Here is a 21,200-nt window from a genome sequence, read left to right as displayed (position 1 = left end):
GGGAACAGCGGCGCTTTTATCAACTATCGACACCCCCCCATGAGTGTTGCATCAAAGGCATTGGTTGCATGCACGGTAATAAGACTCTCAAAAATGTTGAAAAACCCTTCCGAAAAGCGAACAAACACGCGGGATAGCGAAAAGATATGGGTAGGGCCATAGAGCAAACATAAAATTGTAACTACGTTGTAGCTCTCGTTAATATGGCTTTTTTTGGCGGGGCCATGTTTTGGTTTCGATTGTAAGTCGACCACCCAACTTCAGACTTTCAAATTTTAAAAAAGGGGTCGACTTACAATCGTGTAAATACGGTATATAGAGACACACACACAGGTCACAGGGGGTGCGACACTCTGATGGCAGCCTAACAAACAGGGCTGAACTGTGGCGACCTCTACAGTAACATGTTCCAATTCTTGTGAAGGCTTCTCACATTCACATGGATAAGATGAAAACTTATACTAGAGTCAACTGACACAAATTCCCGGCATATCTTCATTCATTGAGAAAACGAATGTACACTCTCAGTCATCACGATATCTTGTGCAGGTCCTCTTCGTTCTCAACAAGAATAACAAGGGCACCTTCAATTTTCTTAACAAATATACGACCGTTTTGCACCCAAGTGTATTTGTAGTGTGAAGAAGACTCGCCTCGCAGCACAGCCGCATCGCCAACGCGCAGCTCGTCTCGGCTCGCGCTGTTGATTGCTGGCGTCCGTTTGGACAGTGCTTCGGGCTGCCTCGCCGTTCCCGGTTGCTGTGCCTTTGCATTAGGAGCCGCCAATAAACCTTTTCTCAATTGGTGGAGGTGCTGGGACTCAAACCCCGTCGCTTGAAACCCTGGAGCTGAGATCAAGAACGCTACCGCCCGCCATGACCGACAGCTCATCCCAAACGGCACCGACGCCACAGTCCGTCACCTGCACCGGAGTTCCACGACAACGGGACCCCAAGATCTTCAGCGGTGCAGACGACGAAGACGTAGAAGACTGGTTGGCGTCATATGAACGGGTGAGCGCACAGAACAAGTGGGATGATCCAGCCAAGTTAACCCACGTCATCTTTTATCTGGCTGGTGTTGCCCAACTGTGGTTTCACAACCACGAAAGTGACATACCCCACATGGTCAGTCTTCAAAACAACCTTTACGGAAGTGTTTGGCCGACCCGCTGTTCGCAAGCTGTGTGCCAAACAATGCTTGCGCGCCCGAGCACAGCAGACGGCAGAAACGTTCACAAGCTACATAGAAGACGTCGTGGACCTTTGTAAACGAGTCAACGCCGCAGTGCCCAAAGCTGAGCGAATTCGCCATATACTGAAAGGCATCGATGACGGCGCATTCCAGATGCTCCTAGCCAGGAATCCGCGCACTGTGTCTGAAGTTGTCAGCCTATGCCAAAGTTACGATGAGTTAAGGAAGCAATGCGCTTCGACTCAGCGTCCTCTAGGAAGCGATGACTTGTTGGCGAGCCTTGACAACATGTACGACCCATCCTCATTCTTTCAGCGGGTCAAGGACTTCGTGCGTGAGGAAGTTGCCCGCCAACTTTCTTTAGTTCCCTTCACTCAGGAGCCCACCTCCCGTCTTCCCAACACGCTCCGCACCCTCATTTCCGAAGAGGTCGCCCAAGTTTTCCCTTCCGCACACCATCAGCCGCCTGCAGCCGCGAATCTCAACTCTGCGCTGGCAGTGCAGCATGTCACCACGCCTCTCACCTATGCGCAGCCAGTCCTGCCTGTGGCTGCGCCTCTTACGTATATGCGCAGGCAGTACGTGGGCCTCCACAAGCGTCTTTCACAACCCAGTCCCAACCGCTGCCACCGGAAGCCCATGCTGCATCTTGGACCGCACCGCGAGCTAATTCTTGGAGGACACCTGACAACCGACCCATCTTATTCTTGCTGCACTCCTGGACACGTCGCCCGATATTGCCGCCGTCGCCCTCAAGCGTTCGGCGATGCCTCGCGGCCCTTCCAGTACGGCAGCCAGCCATTTCGCCAATACGCCGCTCCTTCCCCCCAACCATACGCTCGTGCTGACATCCCAGAATTTCCTTCGCATCGCTCGCCATCCCCTCGCCGGATGCTCGCTCTCCCCAATGCGTCGGCGACCCGCACCACCTGACCAGGAAAACTGAACGGCGCAGTTCAAGAGGCAAGAACTGCGCCCCATTCGAACTGTCTAAGTCTTCGCGCCTCTCCTGCTAACGTGGTCGAAATTTCAGTAGAAGGTGTTCCTGCATTCGCTCTTGTGGATACCAGTGCAGCCGTTTCTGTGATAGCCGCCAAACTGTGCCGTTCGCTGCGCAAGGTGACCACGCCGCTTTCTGGACTGTCGCTTCGTACGGCAAGCGTGCAGCACGTCACTCCGCACGCAGCCTGTACTGTACGTGTGCTTATTCACGGCATTATTTACATCGTCAAGTGTATTGTTCTTCCCACCTGCTCGCATGACGTCATCCTCGGATGGGACTTCTTATCCAGTCATAAAGCCGTGATTGACTGCACACGCGCCGAAGTTGAATTTTCCTTTTGTGACGCACCCTTGGACGAAGATTGTGACCGCCCTTCTAAACTTGCCATGCGCGAGGACACAGATAATCCACCTGGCTCCTTCGCCCTCGTACTTGTCTCTTGCGATGCCATTGCTGATGCAACGGTCCTCTTCACACTGTCCGACGTCTTCATGAGCCGTAAATCTCTCCCACTACCCTTCGCGAGGCTTGACATGGCTGGCGGCTGCAGCAATATATACTTTTACAATCCCCTCTGTGCGCCTATTACATTGCTCGTTGGTGAATGCTTTGGCTTCGTGGAACTCCTCGACTCTTCCTCTGTGGTTGACGTCTCCGGAGACTCTTTTGATGTCGACTCCGGCCAATCGTCTTTGATGTCCGCGCTTGAGGAAACGTCCAGGGATGCGTTCTCGAATGCCATCGCCGATATCCTCACACTTGCCGAATGCGCCGACCTTCTTGATCTCCTGCACAAATTTAGAAGTTCATTCAACGTTTCACAACCTCACCTGGGCTGCACGTCGGAAGTGCAGCACTACATTGACACCGGTTCACATCAGCCGTTACGTCAACGACCGTACCGCGTCTCTGCCGAAGAGCGTCGTGTCATTACCACCCAAGTCGAAGATATGCTGCGCCGTGATGTTATTCAACCTTTGCACAGTCCCTGGGCATCTCCTGTCGTTCTCGTTCGCAAGAAGGACGGGTCTATTCGCTTTTGCATCGACGACCGTCGGTTAAATAAGGTAACGCGCAAAGACGTCTATCCTTTGCCGCGCATCGACAGTCTTCAGGGAGCGGAATTGTTCTCTTCCCTTGACTTGCATTCAGGGTACTGGCAGGTCCCGATAGCTGCGGCCGATCGCCAGAAAACCGCATTCATTACGCCTGACGGCTTATACGAATTTAAGGTGATGCCTTTCGGGCTTTGTAACGCCCCTGCCACCTTTGAACGAATCATGGACCACATGCTGCATGGCCTCAAATGGTCTATATGTCTGTGTTACCTCGACAATGTTGTGGTTTTCTCGCCTGATTTTCCTACTCACCTGCTCCACCTCAGACAAGTTTTGACCTGTCTAACAAACGCTGGCCTACAACTCAACCTCAAGAAGTGCCGCTTCGCCGCGTGAGAGCTTACCATTTTAGGCCACATTGTGTCCAAGCATGTCGTTTTACCCGATCCTGCAAAACTTCGAGCAGTCGCTGAGTTTCCGAAGCTTCGTGGGCCTATGCTCATATTTCCGGCGCTTTGTTTGAAATTTCGCATCGATCATGGCGCCATTGACAATGCTTTTACGCGGTGATGCCGCCCTCTCCTGCTGGTCCCCTGCATGTGACTCCGCCTTTGCTACGCTGCGTCGTCTTCTCATCTCCCCACCTATTCTTCCCCATTTCGACCCGTCAGCTGCAACTGAAGTACATACAGATGCCAGTGGGGTCGGTCTCGGCACCGTCCTCGCCCAACGAAAGCCGGGCTACCCCAAATACGTAGTCGCCTATGCGAGTCGCAGGCTGACGAAGCCTGAGGCCAATTATAGCGTGTCTGAAAAAGAGTGCTTGGCTTTAGTATGGGCACTTCGCAAGTTCCGACCATATCTGTACGGGTGCCCATTCGACTTGGTCACAGATCACCATGCGCTTTGTTGGCTTGCCAACTTGAAAGATCCCACTGGCCGCCTAGCCTGTTGGGCACTACGCATCCAGGAGTACGATATTCGCGTCGTATACCGCAGCGAACGCACACACTCCGACGCAGACGCCTTGTATCGTTCACCTTTACCTCCAGACTCTGCCTGCGGAACAACTTCCGCACATTCCGTGTCATCTCTCGACATGGACTCCTTTGCCACCGCACAACGTCGTGACCCGTGAATCGCTTCTCTTTTCTACTATCTTTCTGGATCATCGACCATCCCTGTATCCCGAACCCTCCGACGCCAAGCAGTTCATTTTGCCATTCGTGACCAGCTGGTGCACCAACGCAATTACACTCCTGAAGGTCGTCGGTGGCTTCTGGTGGTTCCCCGCAGCTTAAGGTCTCAAATATGTGCCGCTTTCCACAACGATGCCCAGTGTGGCCACGCCGGAGTCTTCAAGACGTACGAACGAATTCGCCACCTCTACTACTGGCACGGCATGTACAATTTTGTACTCAAGTTTGTTCGGTGCTGTCTTGACTGTCAACGCCGCAAATCGCTGCTTTTACGCCCGTCTGGTGCCTTGCAGCCGCTCCCGTGCCCTGCCACACCCTTCGATGTCGTTGGAATCGACCTATACGGCCCGCTTCCTATGACGTCAGGCGGCAATCTGTGGATCATAGTTACTGTGGACCATCTGACACGCTATGACGAAACTGCTGCTTTACCTAGAAGAGTTGACTGTTGGGCTAGTTGGTCGTCCATATTTGAAGAGGTAGCTTAGCGCAAATAAACCCACGGACACAAGGAAGACAGACAAGGACAAGCGCTTGTCCTTGTCTGTCTTCCTTGTGTCCGTGGGTTTATTTGCGCTAAGCTACCTCTTCAAATATGCTGCTTTACCAAGTGCTACAGCTCGGGATGTAGCCTCTTTCGTCCTACATTGCTACGTGCTTCGACACGGCGCACCTCGAGAACTCCTCAGCAATCGAGGTCACGCCTTCCTCTGCGAAGTCGTCGAAAGTTTGCTTTTGGAATGCCATATTATTCATCGGACAAGCACGGCATACCATCCACAGACTAATGGGCTCACAGAGCGATTTAACCGCACACTTGGTGATATGCTCTCTATGTACGTGGCATCTGATCATGGTAACTTGGATCGTATCCTTCCATTCATCACGTTCGCGTACAACACCGCAATCCAGGCCACTACGGGATTTTCACCTTTCTTCCTCCTGTATGGCCGCGAGCCTACGCATACCATTGACACGCTCCTTCCATACAGTCCTGACGCCTCCGAGTGTCTACTTGTGTCCGACGTCGCCCGACAAGCCGCAGAATGCCGCCAGCTAGCGCGCTCCTTTACGGCAGAGCAACAGCAGCGCCAGAAAGAAAACCGCATCGACACGCTTCCAAACACTACCTACGCTCCAGGCGTTCTTGTGTGGTTGTTGGTCCCTTTCCAAACGCCGGGGCTTTCCTCGAAACTCGTCCCAAAATTCGAAGGACCTTAACGAGTCTTGGAGCAAACATCCCTGGTGAATTTTCTCATTGAGCCCCTGTCACCACCTGAAGACTTGCGCCGGCGTGGACGTGACATTGTCCACGTCTCGCGTCTCAAGCCCTACCACGACCCTCTGCCTCCTGATTCTTAAGGCTCCAGGATGGCTATTTTTGTCCGGGGGGAGATTGTGAAGAAGAAGATGCGGCCTCGCGGCACAGCCGCATCGCCAACGCGCGGCTCGTCTCGGCTCGCGCTGTTGATTGCTGGTGTCCGTTTGGACAGTGCTTCGAGCTGCCTCGCCGTTCCCGGTTGCTGTGCCTTTGCATTAGGAGCCACCAATAAACCTTTTCTCAGTAGTGTTTTTCAGTTGCTAGGTGCTTTGCCATCCACCAAAGCTTCTTGGCTAGAGGTGTCAGAGTTTCATTTATGTAAATGTTCTCGTGTTTCAGCGTTTTTCATTTTGCAAGCCACTTTTCTTTTGTTTCTTTCTTGATGAAACGGACTAGTATGGGAGCCTCAGCATCTGCTTTGCCTTTAATCCTGTGCACTGCTTCGACTACCCCATTGCTGGGAATGGAGAGTTCGAGTCTCCCTGCAGTTTAATTTATAACTGCTCTCAGTCTTCGCTCTTGTTGCACTTGACCCCATGTACCTCCAAATTATTACGTCTTGAATAGGATTCCATCCTATTCACCTCCATTTCCAGTTGAGAAAGTCTAGTGTCCTTTGTTAGCAGTTGAGCTTCCTGATCTGTAGTTTTTTTCTTTAGCTCTTTTACTTCTTGATTCTGGGTTTCAAGAGCTTCAAGCACTTCATCATATTTAGAAAAGAGCAGATCGAGCAATTCTATGCTCTGTATCGTTAATACTTGCTCCTCAAGTTTTCCATTGGTGGCATCATGTTTAGCCGGCTGCTCCTCCTGTTTTCTTTTGAGCTCATCAACATGGCGTAGCAGAGTGTCTAGCTTCGACATGGCGTCAACCAAAGAAGGTTGCTCACTGTCTGCCATTAAGTTCTTACACTGAGAGCCAGCCCCGTCTTCAGCATTTATAAATCACATTTTGTGGTTTGCACCTGTGGGACACAACCAAATACGGATCGTTTCTACTGACATGCTTTTTAGGTTAGTCTTTGTGACGCCAGACTAATTGTCAGCGTGGTAACGGTTATCACAATCGCTGCAACGAAGGCACTGGCTATCAGGTGCAGTAGCTTTCAGGCACGCGAGGCAATCATTGTTAGACATTGTGAACACAACTTTGTGCAGTCAAACTTTGTGCAGTCCGGCAGAGCAGAATTTAAATTCAAACACAGAAGTAGTCATGAAACGCTGCTCTTACCTACACAAGCGAAGAAAGAGCGTTATGCCAAGCTCACCCCCGCAGGGGCGTCTGCGTCATCAGGCGTTTGGTGTATTGCGACACCACGTACCCGAGCACACGAGGGTTGGACCCTCCCGCATTTAACCGTGCGCGGCTTAGCTGTGTCCGGGGAAAGGGGATCCTGGAGGTTGAGCCGATGCCAGGTGTTCGGACCTTTAAGGCCCCCCGGCGGAGGCAACACACCTCTTTGACCTCGGCTTCACGTAGACGGCACCCCCGGACTGACCCATCCGGGGGAAATCGGTAGTTGCCTTTTCCTGTCCCCCTCTCCATTCTGCATCTTTCTCTCTTCTTTTCAATCTTTCCTGTCTTCTCCTCTCTTATATTTACTTCCGACTTTTCTGGCAGCGAGGGTTAACCTTGTGTGGGTGGCCAACCTTGGGTACTCCAGATTGGGTTGTAGTAGCACCGTACAACTGGCGAGGGCCGGTCTTACTCGTAAGACTTGCTCCGTCCCCATGTTGGGCTCGGTGGTGGGCGGTTGGCGCTGCTGCCGAACTCAAGACTCCTATATGGCTTTTAGCAAACCACTTTTCCTTGATCACCCTCTAAAAAGGGGGCGCACCGATGCAACATTCCAATTCTGTTTGAAAAACAATCAAGAACACTTTCCTAAGTACCAAGTAATCCACGGCGAAGGCAACAAGAGCGTGCATAAATTCTCCCCCTTCTTGGTGGCGAAATGCCTCGCAAACACTATAGGACCTGGCTACAAAGCCACAAAGATGTCCAATGGAGACCTGCTCCTTGAATTGAAGGATAAAACTCAACACGGTAAAATTAATGACTTGAAATGCATTGGCGATGTAGCAGTCACTGTGTCGGCACATCGAACCATGAACACGAGCCGTGGAGTAATTTCTGAAGACGACTTCTTGGACCTTAGTAATGAAGAGTTACTTGAAGGTTTCCAGGACCAAAATGTGATCAAGGTAGAAAGAATCCTAATCTGCAGGAACAATGAACAACTTCCAACAAAGCACATTGTGCTAACCTTTGGTACTAGCATGCTGCCTAGTACATTGGATGCAGGCTACATCAAAGTACGTGTTAGGCCGTAGATACCAAATCCTCGATGGTGCTTGAAGTGCCAGAGGTATGGACATGGATCTCAGACATGCCGAGGAAAGCAGACTTGCGCGAAATGCAGCTCAAACGATCATTTATCAGACACTTGCGACTCATCTCCACATTGCGTGAACTGTGATAAAAGCCATCCAGCTTATTCCAGGACTTCCCTAAATGGAAAAAAGAAAAAGAGATCATTGCATTAGAAGTAAAAGAAAATATAACATTTCACGAAGAATGAAACGCCTTTCGTACTTAGATCACACCAGCTTTTCCGAGGTGGCGCAACGAGGGGCAGCGTCACAAATACCTCGGGAGTCTACCGCGGTCACTGATAGTGGTCCGGTAATCACTCCGCCTGCCCCTCTGGTGGCAGCAGCAGATGCTGCTCCATCAACATCGAAGGTGGGCCTGCAGACTTCGGTTCCGCAGGCTCCAAAGCTAAACCGAAACTCCACGGCCTGGGACGCAAGTCTCAGCGCCTAGTTCACGATCCTCCAGCGCCTCCGAGAAGGTTATGGAGGTCGATCAAAAATCCCCGGCGTCATCGACGCCGAAAGATCAGCGCTCTCAGGAGCGCGCTAGGAGAGAGAAAATTCCTGCAACTGCTCAAAGAAAGGGACCGGTAACCTAAACGGTTACCGCCAAATACATATCCAAGTATCTTTACCACATGCTCTTGAACACAGACAACAAAAATCTTCCTCGGTATGGCTACACAAATAATTCAGTGGAATGCCAGGGGCTGATTTCGCAATCTAGATGATGTCAAAGATCTACTAGAGGAATATCAGCCACGACTGTTCTGTGTTCAAGAAACACATTTAAAGTGTACTCACAAGAACTTCTTAAGACAGTACGTAATTTTTTGTAAAGATAGAAATGATGGTAATTCTTCTTCAGGTGGTGTGGCAATCATAGCCCAAAAGGCAGTAGCATGCCAGCATGTATCACTCCAGATTTCATTTGAAGCAGTGGCTGTTCGGGCTATATTGTTCAACCAACTCATAACTATTTGCTTCATATACATACCGCCTCATGAACGGTTTGACACAGCAGAATTTGAAAAGCTGACTGACCAGCTTCCCGAACCCTATATAGTAATCGGAGACTTCAATGCTCACAGCATATTCTGGGGTGACTCAAGATGTGATGTGAGAGAACGGGCAATAGAAAACTTCCTTCTTTCTTCTGGAGCCTGTCTATTTAACATGGCAGAACCAGCCTTTTACAGTTCTACACACAACACGTATTCATGTATAGATTTAGCCATAGGGTCAGCATCACTTCTTCCATACCTGGAATGGAGAGTTATCAGTAATCCATATGGGAGCGATCATTTCCCAACGCTCCTAGAAACAACAAAGTGGCACGATGGGCCAGCTTACCCCAAAAAGTGGAAACTTCATAGTGCAGACTGGTCAAAATTTAGAAACATAAGTAAGCTGTCCCTGGAAGATGTGGAGCACCTAAGTGTAGAGAAACTGGCCACCTACATCACAGAGCATATCCTCTGTTCTGCTAAAAACTGCATACCTCAGTCCTGCACAGATAAAGTCAATCTGAAACCGTGGTGGAACAAAGACTGTGAATCCGCAAAGAAATGTCAGAACAGAGCATGGAGTAGATTTTCACGCTACCCAACTGCAGAAAATATCATAGAATTTAAGCGGTGCAAAGCAAATGGCCGCCGTATCCGCCGAATATCCAAAAAGGAAAGCTGGACGCGCTACGTATCATTAATAAACTCATACACAGATGTTACCAAAGTATACAGCAGGGTACGTAAACTAAAAGGACTACGTCCAAATCCTTTTCCTCTCATCCCTGGCTCTGGCGATACAATAGAAGATCAAGCAAACATTCTTGGTGAGCACTTTCAGAGGGTATCAAGCTTCGAAAATTATACCGAGAAGTTCTTACACCACAAAAAAATAGCTGAAAATGTTCCTCTGCGTCCAAAGAAGTCGTTATCAGAAGGATACAACAAACCACTAACATTACATGAACTAAAGCTTGCCCTAGGCTCTTGTGGCAGCTCGGCTCCAGGCTCTGACACAATAACTTATGAAATAATCAACAATCTGCCTGGAGAGACCCTAACCTGCATCTTAGGTCTATACAATAAGATTTTTGCAACTGGTCATATACCTTCATCTTGGAAGGAGGCAATAGTCCTGCCAATACTGAAACACGGCAAAGACCCTACCTTAGTTAACAATTACAGACCAATTGCACTCACTAGCTGTTTACTTAAAGTATTTAAAAAAATGATTAACCATCGTCTTGTGTTCTTTTTAGAATATAATAGTATCTTGGACCCTCACCAATCTGGCTACCGAAGAGCAAGGTCTACAACCGATAATCTTGTTCTCCTTGAGTCATATATAAGTGATGCATTTGTACACAGCCAATACTGCCTATCTGTATTCTTTGATTTTGAGAAGGCATATGACACTGCCTGGCGATACGGTATTCTGCAAGACCTGTCGTCCTATGGAATTTGTGGTTATATGCTGAACATCTTGCAAAATTACCTATCTGAAAGGAAGTTCCGTGTAAGAATTGGCAATGTTCTATCGCGCACTTTTGTTCAAGAAAACGGCGTACCACAGGGAGGAGTGCTAAGTTGCACACTTTTCCTAATTAAAATGAACTCACTCCGCTCTGCTATGCCACCCATGGTGTCCTATTCTGTCTATGTGGACGACATTCAAGTCAGTTTTAAATCTTGCAATCTGTCCATATGTGAACGCCAGATACAATTTAAGTGTTAATTGTCTTGCGAAATGGGCCGACGAAAACGGGTGCCGATTCAGTGCAGAGAAGACTACCTGTGTGCTGTTTTCCAGACGAAGAGGGATATGTCCTGACCCAAGCATTACGATGCATGGGAGAAACCTGATAAATAGAAAAGAACAAAAATTTCTGGGTGTAATCTTCGATAGTAAGCTAACCTTCATGCAGCATATAAAACAGTTGAAACTGGAATGTCTTGAAACCATGAACCTTTTAAAGATTTTATCTCACCAGTCGTGGGGAACAGATAGGTATTGTCTCCTGTCTCTTTTTAATAGCCTCGTGTTGTCACGCATAGACTATGGATGTACTGTTTACCAGTCCGCTTCAAAGACAACACTTAAGCTACTCGATCCTGTCTATCACTTAGGTAACCGCCTAGCACTTGGTGCCTTTCGTACGAGCCCTGTCCAAAGTCTATATGCAGAATCAGATCAGTGGCCGCTGGATTATCAACGTACATATCTGGGAGTCACCTATGCAATAAGAACCATCTCACTAAAACAACATCCATGCAAAGCACTCATAAGTGATCAGTCCACTAATCAGTTGTACTTAAACAGGCCTTCACAAGCCCCGCCGTTCCCGTTGGCAGTAAAATCTGTTGCGGAAAAACTCGCAGTACTTTTCACAGATCTACATGAAAGCGACAATGCTGAACCCATCCCACCTTGGGAGCAATGTACAGTTACCTGTGACTTGTCCTTTACAGAACTGAACAAAAAGAGTTATCCAAGTGCTCTCATCCAGCAACATTTCTTGGCCCTTGAAGACAAGTATAGATCAATGGCATTTTTCACTGATGCTTCGAAGTCTGCAACTTCGGTATCATGTGCAGCCCATGGCCCAAACTTCTCCAACACTAAAACCTTGCACACCCATAGCAGCATTTTTACAGCCGAAGCGTACGGTATCCTGATCACCGTTGAGTACATAGTACAGCACAAGATACAAAAGTCCATAATATACACAGATTCCCTAAGCGTTGTCAAATCCCTGTCCTGCAGCAAAGCAAGCCGAAACCCTGTAATCAACCAGCTCCTCAAACACATTCACTCAGCGTATAAACAAAACCTTGCTATTGTTGTATGCTGGGTGCCAGGCCACTCTGGGATCACAGGCAATGAACTGGCCGACAAAAATGCTGGACAAGCGGCTCATCGGGGGATACAATTGATGTAAGCTGGGTACCTGGTGTGGATATGAAACCTGTGGTACGAAAGGCGCTCTGTAATCATTGGCAAACTGAATGGGACAAGGAAATTGAAAATAAGCTGCACCTGCTTAAACCACAGTTAACCATATCCTTTCCACTGAAGCTTAATAGACACACCGAAGTCACCCTGGCACGACTCAGAATAGGACACACTTATGGCACACACAATTACCTCTTGACAGCAACTGACCCACCGACGTGCACACACTGCGGTGAGAACCTAAGCATCCTACATGTCCTCATTCAATGTCCTGAACTTCACCGACACCGATTGGCTCATTTTAGAGAACTCTACTCACACCATATACCCCCCCATCCCTCGATGTTCTTATCGGAGGACGCACTTTTTAACTTTAAAAGAGTGCTTAATTATCTTGCAGAAGTTAACTTTCTCGACATCATCTCATACCATCCTAACCTTCAGATTGTGCCTCACAGGTGAGGTACAATCTGATGCACAAAAGTATGTCTGAGCTCTTGCACTTCTTGCGTAGGCAAGGATTGTAGAGCAAGGGACTCGGGCAATCTGCTATAATTTACTATGTGTGCCCATAACCAGTGCATTTTAGGCTTTATATTTATCTTTGTAGGTATTTTAGAATGCAGTCACTAGTATTTATAGATTTGTCTTACGTGTAGGCCTCTATACAGCCTCCACATCATAGCCCTAAACTCACAATTTTACTAAACCAAAACACATGTCATGGCACTATTTGGCCTTCGATGCCCTTGCGCCATTAAACTTCAGTCATCATCATCATCATCATGCCACGCTCACGTACTCCGCTGGACTGCGCTCATTGACAATCGGTGTTGGCTTTTTAAGCGTTGTTGCCAGGTGTTCCCTTCCTGGATTGGCTGCTCACACGATGACGCACCCGCAGCATGGACTGTGTAGCCATAGGCACTCGCACAGAATCTTCTCCGGTGTATCACGTCAATAAGGGTGCCGAAGATGGAAGCATCCGAAGCCAGGGAAGCGACAGTCAGGTCCCTTGGGTGTGGCGGTTCCTACACAAGTGAAGAAAGAGTTATGTCGCGCTCACATACTCCGCCGCACTGAGACACACTTTCTTAGACTAGATAAAAGTAAACACTAATAACCATGTTTTCTCCCGCACAGCCAGTAATATATTCGAAAATTTTCGCATACCTAGTTTTTGAATCGAATACGAATATTAGAAATATAATATTCGATAATATTCTAAATTTCTGAATATTTGCAAACACATATTTTTTTAGGGGTAAAGGTGTCCAGGCTTGCTCTATGTCTTGTTTCGTGTATTGTCAGGTGGTCAAAAGCTTGTGGGAGTTTTTATACCTGGCTCATCAGGCGAGTTACTACTAGTGTTTTACACTGCATATCGTATTCTGGCCTAATCGTCATGCAGCTATCAATAAATCTTCATTCTAAGCTAATATCTAGTTCGTTGTATCCATTCCTAGAAAATTTTTGCTTTGTTGAAATTGAATTTAAATACAGTGGTTTACATTGTAATTTTAAGGGACATTAGTGAAATTATTACCATTACTTCATTACATCCATTGTTTTGTTGTAACCCGTTTCAATATAATAAGGCTTGGCTGCAATTTCAAGATCAGTCCGTGTCCCTGCTGATATTTATCTGAGTGTCCTCTTGGCATATAGTACCGTATAGACTCGTTTGAGGGCAGTACTTTTTTTTCCCACAATTTTGACGTGGTGCAGCCTTTGCATGGGACTGAAGCTTTTGGTGAAAGTGGTGCTGGCAACTTATGCACACACCGGATGTACCATTGCATCAGAGGTCAGCATGTAGCTCTCAGCTCTCGCCATTTAGTGGCTGCACGCAGAAGTACGCAGCGCATGGCATCGGTGCTCTGAATACGCTTGCTTCTCTGTTGGATTTTCTTTCTTTTTTTTTTTACAAACTTTGGGCTGCCAAGTTGGAGATGCGGCCCTTATAGGAGTTCATACGGTAGGTTGAAATATGTGTATGTGTATGTTGTTATGGCTAACATCCAAAGTAGTTAAAATTTTGGACATGATTTACATGAGCAATGTTGCACCTATTGCAACTTTGAATGGAGTTGCTGCTATTTAGTGTTTAAGTGCTTATTGCCCATACCTCTGCTTTCATCGTCGAGGTAATTTTTCAACTAACATGGCTAACTAAAAGGAAATAGTGGTTGACTCAGCGAAGAACCACAGAGTTCAGGTAATGACTCACCATCTAGGGCAGCAAAGCTCTTATTTAAGCAGTACAATTGTTAAGAAATGGAAGGTCACAACTAGTATACAGTCGAACCCACTTATGATGTTACCGGTTTTAACACTATATCGGTTATAACAATGAAAAGCTGCTGCACTTTCAAATTTTGTATGTTTTCTATGGGTAAATAACCCGCTTACTACAATGTCCCCATGCCGTATTATTGGTTATAACGATTAAGTCTCGCTGCTGGGTGTCCATGGCGAAGGGTAATGAAGTGCAAAATCCTTGAAAAGAGAAAAAAAAAGTGAAACGCGAGCTGCTGCACGAGCACCCGCCACCCCAACTGCCGTCACATCTGTCTCTCCATGAGAGATGCACGCAAGCCTTGCGTATATCTCTCCCGTCGCTCTTTCACCCCTCCAAACACTAATGGGCTGCACCCCATAGCTCTGCGCTGCTCCACCCTCCAAAACATGAATGGACCACTTCTGCGGCGCTGCTACTATTGCGCGCACGGCCCTCACAGTTGGTTCTTTTTCCTATGGCCCTCATTCTGCGCAATTCTGCTAACAGATTAAGTCACTCGCGCTTTTCTTTGTTTGTTGCATCGAAATCGTTCCTGGCCACTTTGTTTCTCAGCCTTGCTTGACTTGCCGCCGAAACGGAAAATGGCTGATCAGCCCGCTGATCATCGGCAATGCATGACGTTGCTGGTGCAAAAGAAAGCGCACTGCTATAGATTTCGAAACGAAGTGCTTCTAATCGATGAGGTGATTGTCGCGAATGTACTTGCCATCGGATAGCGACAGTGACGGCCGCGATGGCAGCGCTGACGCGGTTGGGCAGACTAGGCTTCTCAACATTGCCTAGCGGGAGGTCATGTAGATGATTCAGTCCCTCATGGGCTTATTTTCGCGAGGAATCTTCCGCTTCACTACATAGAGCACCTGGATGCCTTGAAGAAGGATGTCGGCCAGCTTCGTGTAAAGCAAGCAAGGCTGATGGACATGCGGTTTTCTCGTGCAAGCCAGTGGGAAGTATGTGGTGATATACTTGTGGCGATCTCGCTCCAGCGTTTCTTCTGGATTTCTCAAGCTGAGATGCTGCTGCGGCGACTTTCCCGCATTCTTTGAAAGGCGCCTTTTGGGGCCACCAAAGCGATGCCTCGGTGGAGCTCACATATCACTCTCTGCCCGTGACACTTCTGTTCAGTTGTTACAGCAGTGCCATTCTTGAACGCATACAGCTGCGGCTTGTTAACAACACGCTATCGGAGCACGCAGGAAGCAGAGTTACAGTTAAATGAGTCAACACAATCAGAAGTCGGATGGAGGAAGGTGGTGCGGAGAACTGGACTCCCGCCATTATACATTTCTCGGAACAGCTGCGTCATCCCCCATTTTGATTATATTTTTCATGCAGGCCAGTTATAACAATTATCGGTTATAACAATGGAATTTTTGTGGCATTTGAATATTGTTGTAAGTGGGTTCGACTGTGTAGGGATTTGAAGGTGGTGGTACAGTTGATCCTCGTAACAATGAAATTGGCGGGAAACATGAAAAAGTTCTCTTTCGCGAGAATTTTGTTGTTGTGAAATGAGACAGTACAGATAGGTAATGCATCGCAGAACAAACTTTACTGTAAAAATTACGTTAGCCTACTTGGGCAAGCTTGCGAGGATATGGAACAGCATTGCCAACAGTACAAAGTGCGCTGCATGCGTCTGCGGTGGAGCAGTATTCTCGGTCAATTGCTTTTGGAGATACAATCACTTTTGTGTAATTCGGCACAGGACGCAGAGCAACAGTGCTCCACGCATGCAGCAGCATTTCTTCAGTGCATGCCGTCACCTGTAGGCGCCGACGTGCCCGGTGCCGAGCGCAAAAGTGATCGTATCTCGTATACCTGAAAGCATTCGATCGAGATTACGGCTCCTTTGCGCAAATCTACGTCCGGCACCAAATCTGCACGCAATGCCTGTAGGGTGGCACGAAATACAGTTTTCTTGAAGGAACGAATGCGTATTACCAGGTGATCACTCAATTACAGCCTGATGCAGGGCACTCCATGCTACGATCGCCATCTCAAGCGCCATAGACAATTCCATGTTGGTGAGACGTGGATTTCCTTGTTTTTTGTGCATTTTTCTCATTGAGGCGCACATTACACACTGCACTAGGTGTTCAAAAGCCGTTGTCACATGTCATAGCAACATGCTGCCACTTAAAATGGGCGATCAACAAACAAGACAGTGACCATGATGTGTTTCCGGCACGATCGCCTTCGGTGCTTAGTTGCTTTTGTGAAAAAAAATGGCAGCACCCACGCAAGTCTAATGTAGGGGTATTTTATAAAATTTTAGATCGAAGCAATTCCATTTGAACACATTTTGGAGCCTGCTAGCCTCGCGCAAGTAGGTTAACGAAATCCCGCAACAATGGAATTCTCGTGACAACGAAATATTTTCGTATCCCCGGCGAACGCCCATAGGATTCAATACATTTCGTGGGTTATATTATCGTTGGTATATTATACATTTCGTGGCTATATTATCGTGGGTTTCGACTGTACTTGCGAGTGTTAGCATTGTAAATGGGCCAAACTGCATTTCTGTATTGAATTTGTGTCTCATGCAGAAATCACAAGCCCATTGCACGTGGCGAACCCCAAAAAAGTGTTCTGCTATCCGGTCCAGTTTGCCATCTCATCACCTCGGCTACCAGCAGTGGATGTGCTCACAGACAAGGACAGCACCCTCCTGCGTTACAAAGGAGAAGTTGTGCGCATCAACACATTGTACTTTCAGAAACTTGTGAGTTTTCATTGTTATACGTACTCTAAGCTGACTTCCTGCTTTTTATTTGTTTGATACGTACAGAATTATTGGTAGCCAGGTTGAATTATGACGGTACATCTGCACCCATAAGGCTTTGGAATGCGAAGTTTATGAAAAACCATACATGCTTGTGGCCGGCATTTGCTGCATAGAGGTGACCTCGTTGTTCCAGCCAATGTTCTTTTTTTCAACAATTTTAACTTTTGAAAAAAATGTATGATAGTAATTTGGCACTTGTGCAGCGCTACATGCATAAGCACTCAGAAGTAGGGCTGTGCGGATACTTGTATACAGTAAAACCTTGTTAATTAAAATTCTGCGGGGATGCTACGAAAATTTGAATTCGCTTGAATAAGGTGCGTAGTAAAACCTTGTTAATTCGGAAAATCTGTTAATTTGGACATGTCCTTTGGTTCTGGCAGGTGTATGCATTATGTAATGCGATTGCTAATTCAGATGTATTTGGCCGCACATCTGTTAATTCGGACAACTCTCAGAGCTCGGCTACCGCGGAGCACCGGAAATGTGCGCCGAAATGTACGCGAATGACAGGCAACGCCAGAAGGCTTGATGCCTATTTGTGCCTTTCTAGCCTTTATTCTTGCGTTTAGTATCACCGCTCATAGCACCGCGTTTTCCGCGTACCTTCATGACTACGTAGTCGCTGATTACGCTGATAGCGGCCGCAGTTTCGTCGGCAGTGGTTTTGGCAAACAACAGTTTCATTTTCACTCTGCGTGCATCGGCTGTGTGCCTTCAGAACCGCGAAGTCGCCATCTCTGATTGTGTCAACAGCGGCAGCGGTTTTGTCTGCAGCGGTTGCGGCAGACAGTAGTTCCGTTTTTATGCAGCGCAAACCTGTCGGGGATGAAGAGCACCATCTATATTGTGATGGGTGGCGACCTGGCGGAAAAATGATCGGGATGTGCGTGCGGTTGATCGGATGTGACGCGAGCCGCAGCAGCACTGTGAAGGAAGTCGCGAGGCCTTCGTTGCTGTGAGTGCTAGTCAGTCACGAGCTGATGAAAATTGCAGCTTCCGCGCTGCTTTTGTGCAAAATAGAAACAGGATTTGCTGAATTATTCAATAAATCCAGTCACACTATGCCACAGTCACGCCATGCATATTCCGCTACAGCCAGTTACGCTACACCGCAAGGGGCGTAGCGTGACTGGCTGCACACGATGTGCACCGAAAACATTGGACTATAAACGCGCCTTTACGCTGCTGATGCTTGCCGCAGGAACAAGAGCTGCGCTCTAAAATGCACTTGCGAAACGCACCACAACATGCTGTGACATTGGTCACCATTGTACTCTTGCAGCTGCACCAGCTGAACGCTGCTGAGTTCCACTTTACAGTAAAACCTCGTTATACCGTAGTTGGCTGTAGCTCGGAAAAAGTACCGTATTTACACGATTGTAAGTCAACTCGAATGTAAGTCGACCCCCCCATATCGCTTGACCGGAAAAAAAAAAAAAAAAAAAAACGAGGGCGCATTTAATAACAAAAATTTATTAGTAGCCGACATGGTCACTGGACTACTCGTCTTCACTAGTGCTGCCATCGTCATCGTTGCTGCGGTCCCACAGCGCGTCGTGGTCCAGCGAAATTTCAAATTTGGCAAACGACCGCACCAGGACATCTTGCAGAACAGCAGCCCACGCCAAATGCACCCAACCACACGCAGCCGTCAGGGAGGCTCTTTTGACAGGTCCGGTTGGCGCAATTTCGCAGTCTTCTGCCGCCAGCCACTCGTTGTACTCACGGCGGAGCAGAACCTTAAAATTAAGGCGAAGGTCCGGGCTTGTTTCATGACCACGTCGCACTTCAATGGCAGGGACTGATCACGCATTTCAGCGACGTACGCCGCAAGCTTAGCCTACAGCTCCGGAAAGCGTCCAGACTTCGGCACGTGGGAAATTTCTCACTTGCCGCCACAGGGTGAAAATTTCGCTTCGCTGCAGTCGCCACTCTCGCACCACCCGTTTAGAAACATCGAAGTTGCGGCCCGCTGCGCAGTGATTTGTTTCTTCGGCGTAAAGGATGGCAGCTCTCTTGAACGCTGCTGTGAACGAGTGCCGAAAGATTAGTGGGCCTGCAGCCCTCATGACGACTGGGGAAGCATAGAAGTAGCACGCAGCCGGCAGTCAAGTGGAGCGCGTCAAAAAGTTGGTCAAACCAATACCAATGCCTTTAAACAGAGAAAGAGAAACCCGCGAGCGGCGTCTGCTATTCCATGAACTACCGATACTCCCCGCAAGCGCCGCCGTTCTGAGGGTGCCGCCGCAAATGGGAACAGCGGCGCTTCCATCAACTATCGACACCCCCCCATGAGTGTTGCATGCACTGTAAGACTCTCAAAAATGTTGAAAAACCCTTCCGAAAAGCGAACAAACACGTGGGATAGCGAAAAGATACGGGTAGGGCCATAGAGCAAACATAAAATTGTAACTACGTTGTAGCTCTCGTTGGTATCGCTTTTTTTTTGGCGGGCCATGTTTTGGTTTCGATTGTAAGTCGACCCCCCAACTTCAGACTTTCAAATTTTAAAAAAGGGGTCGACTTACAATCGTGTAAATACGGTATGTACTAAACAGAAGTACAGCTGAAACGAAATAGCATGAGATCACCCACTTACCTGTCAGAAACATAACTCAGAGAGAGTGCGATGAAAGGCCAAAAACATGCAATATTTATTCACCCCACGCGACAAAAGTGTTATTTTCGTTTGATGCCGCGGAGGCCTAGGAGCATCAACAGTGGCCCCATACTTACTGTAGCTGTGAGCCAGCTTTTCAGCCAGCCCCTCTTCTCGACAAACACTTGCATGGCAGATTCCTCATTGGCATTGCATATTCTTCGTGCACGGGCGCGGTAGGACTGCAGAAGCACTGCGCCTTTTTCATTGCAGGGTGTTGTTCTTGTTGCAACGATTACATCCATGAGGCTGACGTAAGGCACAGCTTCTGCCACTGTCAGGCCTCAGTCACCCGTGCTGTCACTTTTTCGTGTCGTCCTTATCACTGTCGTTAGGCAACACTTCGGCAACAACAGAGAGAACGGTGGCGAAAAGTTGAACCTCATAGCCGACATCACTTCGCGGTTGCAGGAACACTGCCGAGCAACTTCTTCGCATTCCAAATGCCACACACCGTAGTTAACAGTAGATCCCTGTTGCATGCCATTGCCAACTTCTTCATGCCACGTTCGATAGCACGAACGAAGTCCAATTTTTCTTCTATGCTGAACACCCAGTGTTTTTTTATCCGAGCTTCGGCATGACGCAAGTCCTAGCTTGCCCGGCACCACAACTCTTTCAGGCACAGTGCCCAAATGATGTTTATATTGATGTGGCTTCAAGCACAAATACACTGGGTGCCTGGAGGCCGTTGTTCTGATCTCTGAGGCTTGTTGTTCTGCTGGGCTGCCTGATTGGGACGATGCACCACCTTGATTGCATGGCGAAAAGTGGGAACACTACATGTATGTTAACTGATACATACACAGTAAGCTGGTACGGTTTATGTGGTTACAAAATGCATTATGTTCAATGGCCGCTGAGTCGGGGATCTGATTTTACTACTTTTAAAATGAAACTACTCTATAAGTAGGTACGATTTAACGACGTATTACTGTACATATAGGTGGCATCTAAACACATATTCCAGTGGTGCTTTCCTTTGAGTAATAGCCACGAATCTAAAAGGCTATGGTTTTTGGGTTCTGCGAGTGCCTATAAATGTCATGGCCACCATTTTTTAGACATTACCTGGTGCCACTTCTAGGCAGAACACCGCATAGAGAAAGAGCATAGCCTGCAAGATCTAACATGCTAAAGGAAAAAAAGTGAAAAAAAAAAAAGGACGCGCAGCGCCTTTTATCTTGAAGGTCTTGAGGGAGGGACAGAACTAACCTGCAACAGAGGTGTTGGCCATGCCTGGCCAGGCACAAACGCGTCTCTCTCCACTCAGACCTAAACAAAGGGCCGCAGATGGAAAGAGCAAAACTGCGGTGACGCCAGTGTCGCCAACGT

The 21,200-nt window shown here is 47.9% G+C and overlaps 1 protein-coding gene across 3 annotated transcripts in view; it reads left to right on the top strand.

Annotated features, from left to right (window-relative positions):
* The window catches only part of Pcif1 (Phosphorylated CTD-interacting factor 1), a 158,029-nt gene that overhangs the window by 87,232 nt on the left and 49,597 nt on the right, over positions 1 to 21,200 (top strand). For all 3 annotated transcript variants that reach the window (XM_075675779.1, XM_075675771.1, XM_075675789.1), the window contains exon 9: positions 16,965 to 17,140. In XM_075675779.1, coding sequence (XP_075531894.1) covers positions 16,965 to 17,140 — 176 coding nt within the window. The remainder of the gene's footprint in view (positions 1 to 16,964; positions 17,141 to 21,200) is intronic.

The sequence above is a fragment of the Dermacentor variabilis genome, chromosome 1 (assembly GCF_050947875.1).
Source record: "Dermacentor variabilis isolate Ectoservices chromosome 1, ASM5094787v1, whole genome shotgun sequence".
NCBI classification, from domain to species: Eukaryota; Metazoa; Arthropoda; class Arachnida; order Ixodida; family Ixodidae; genus Dermacentor; species Dermacentor variabilis.
Note: the sequence above shows the minus strand (reverse complement) of the source record. Positions and strands in the feature narration are given on the sequence as shown.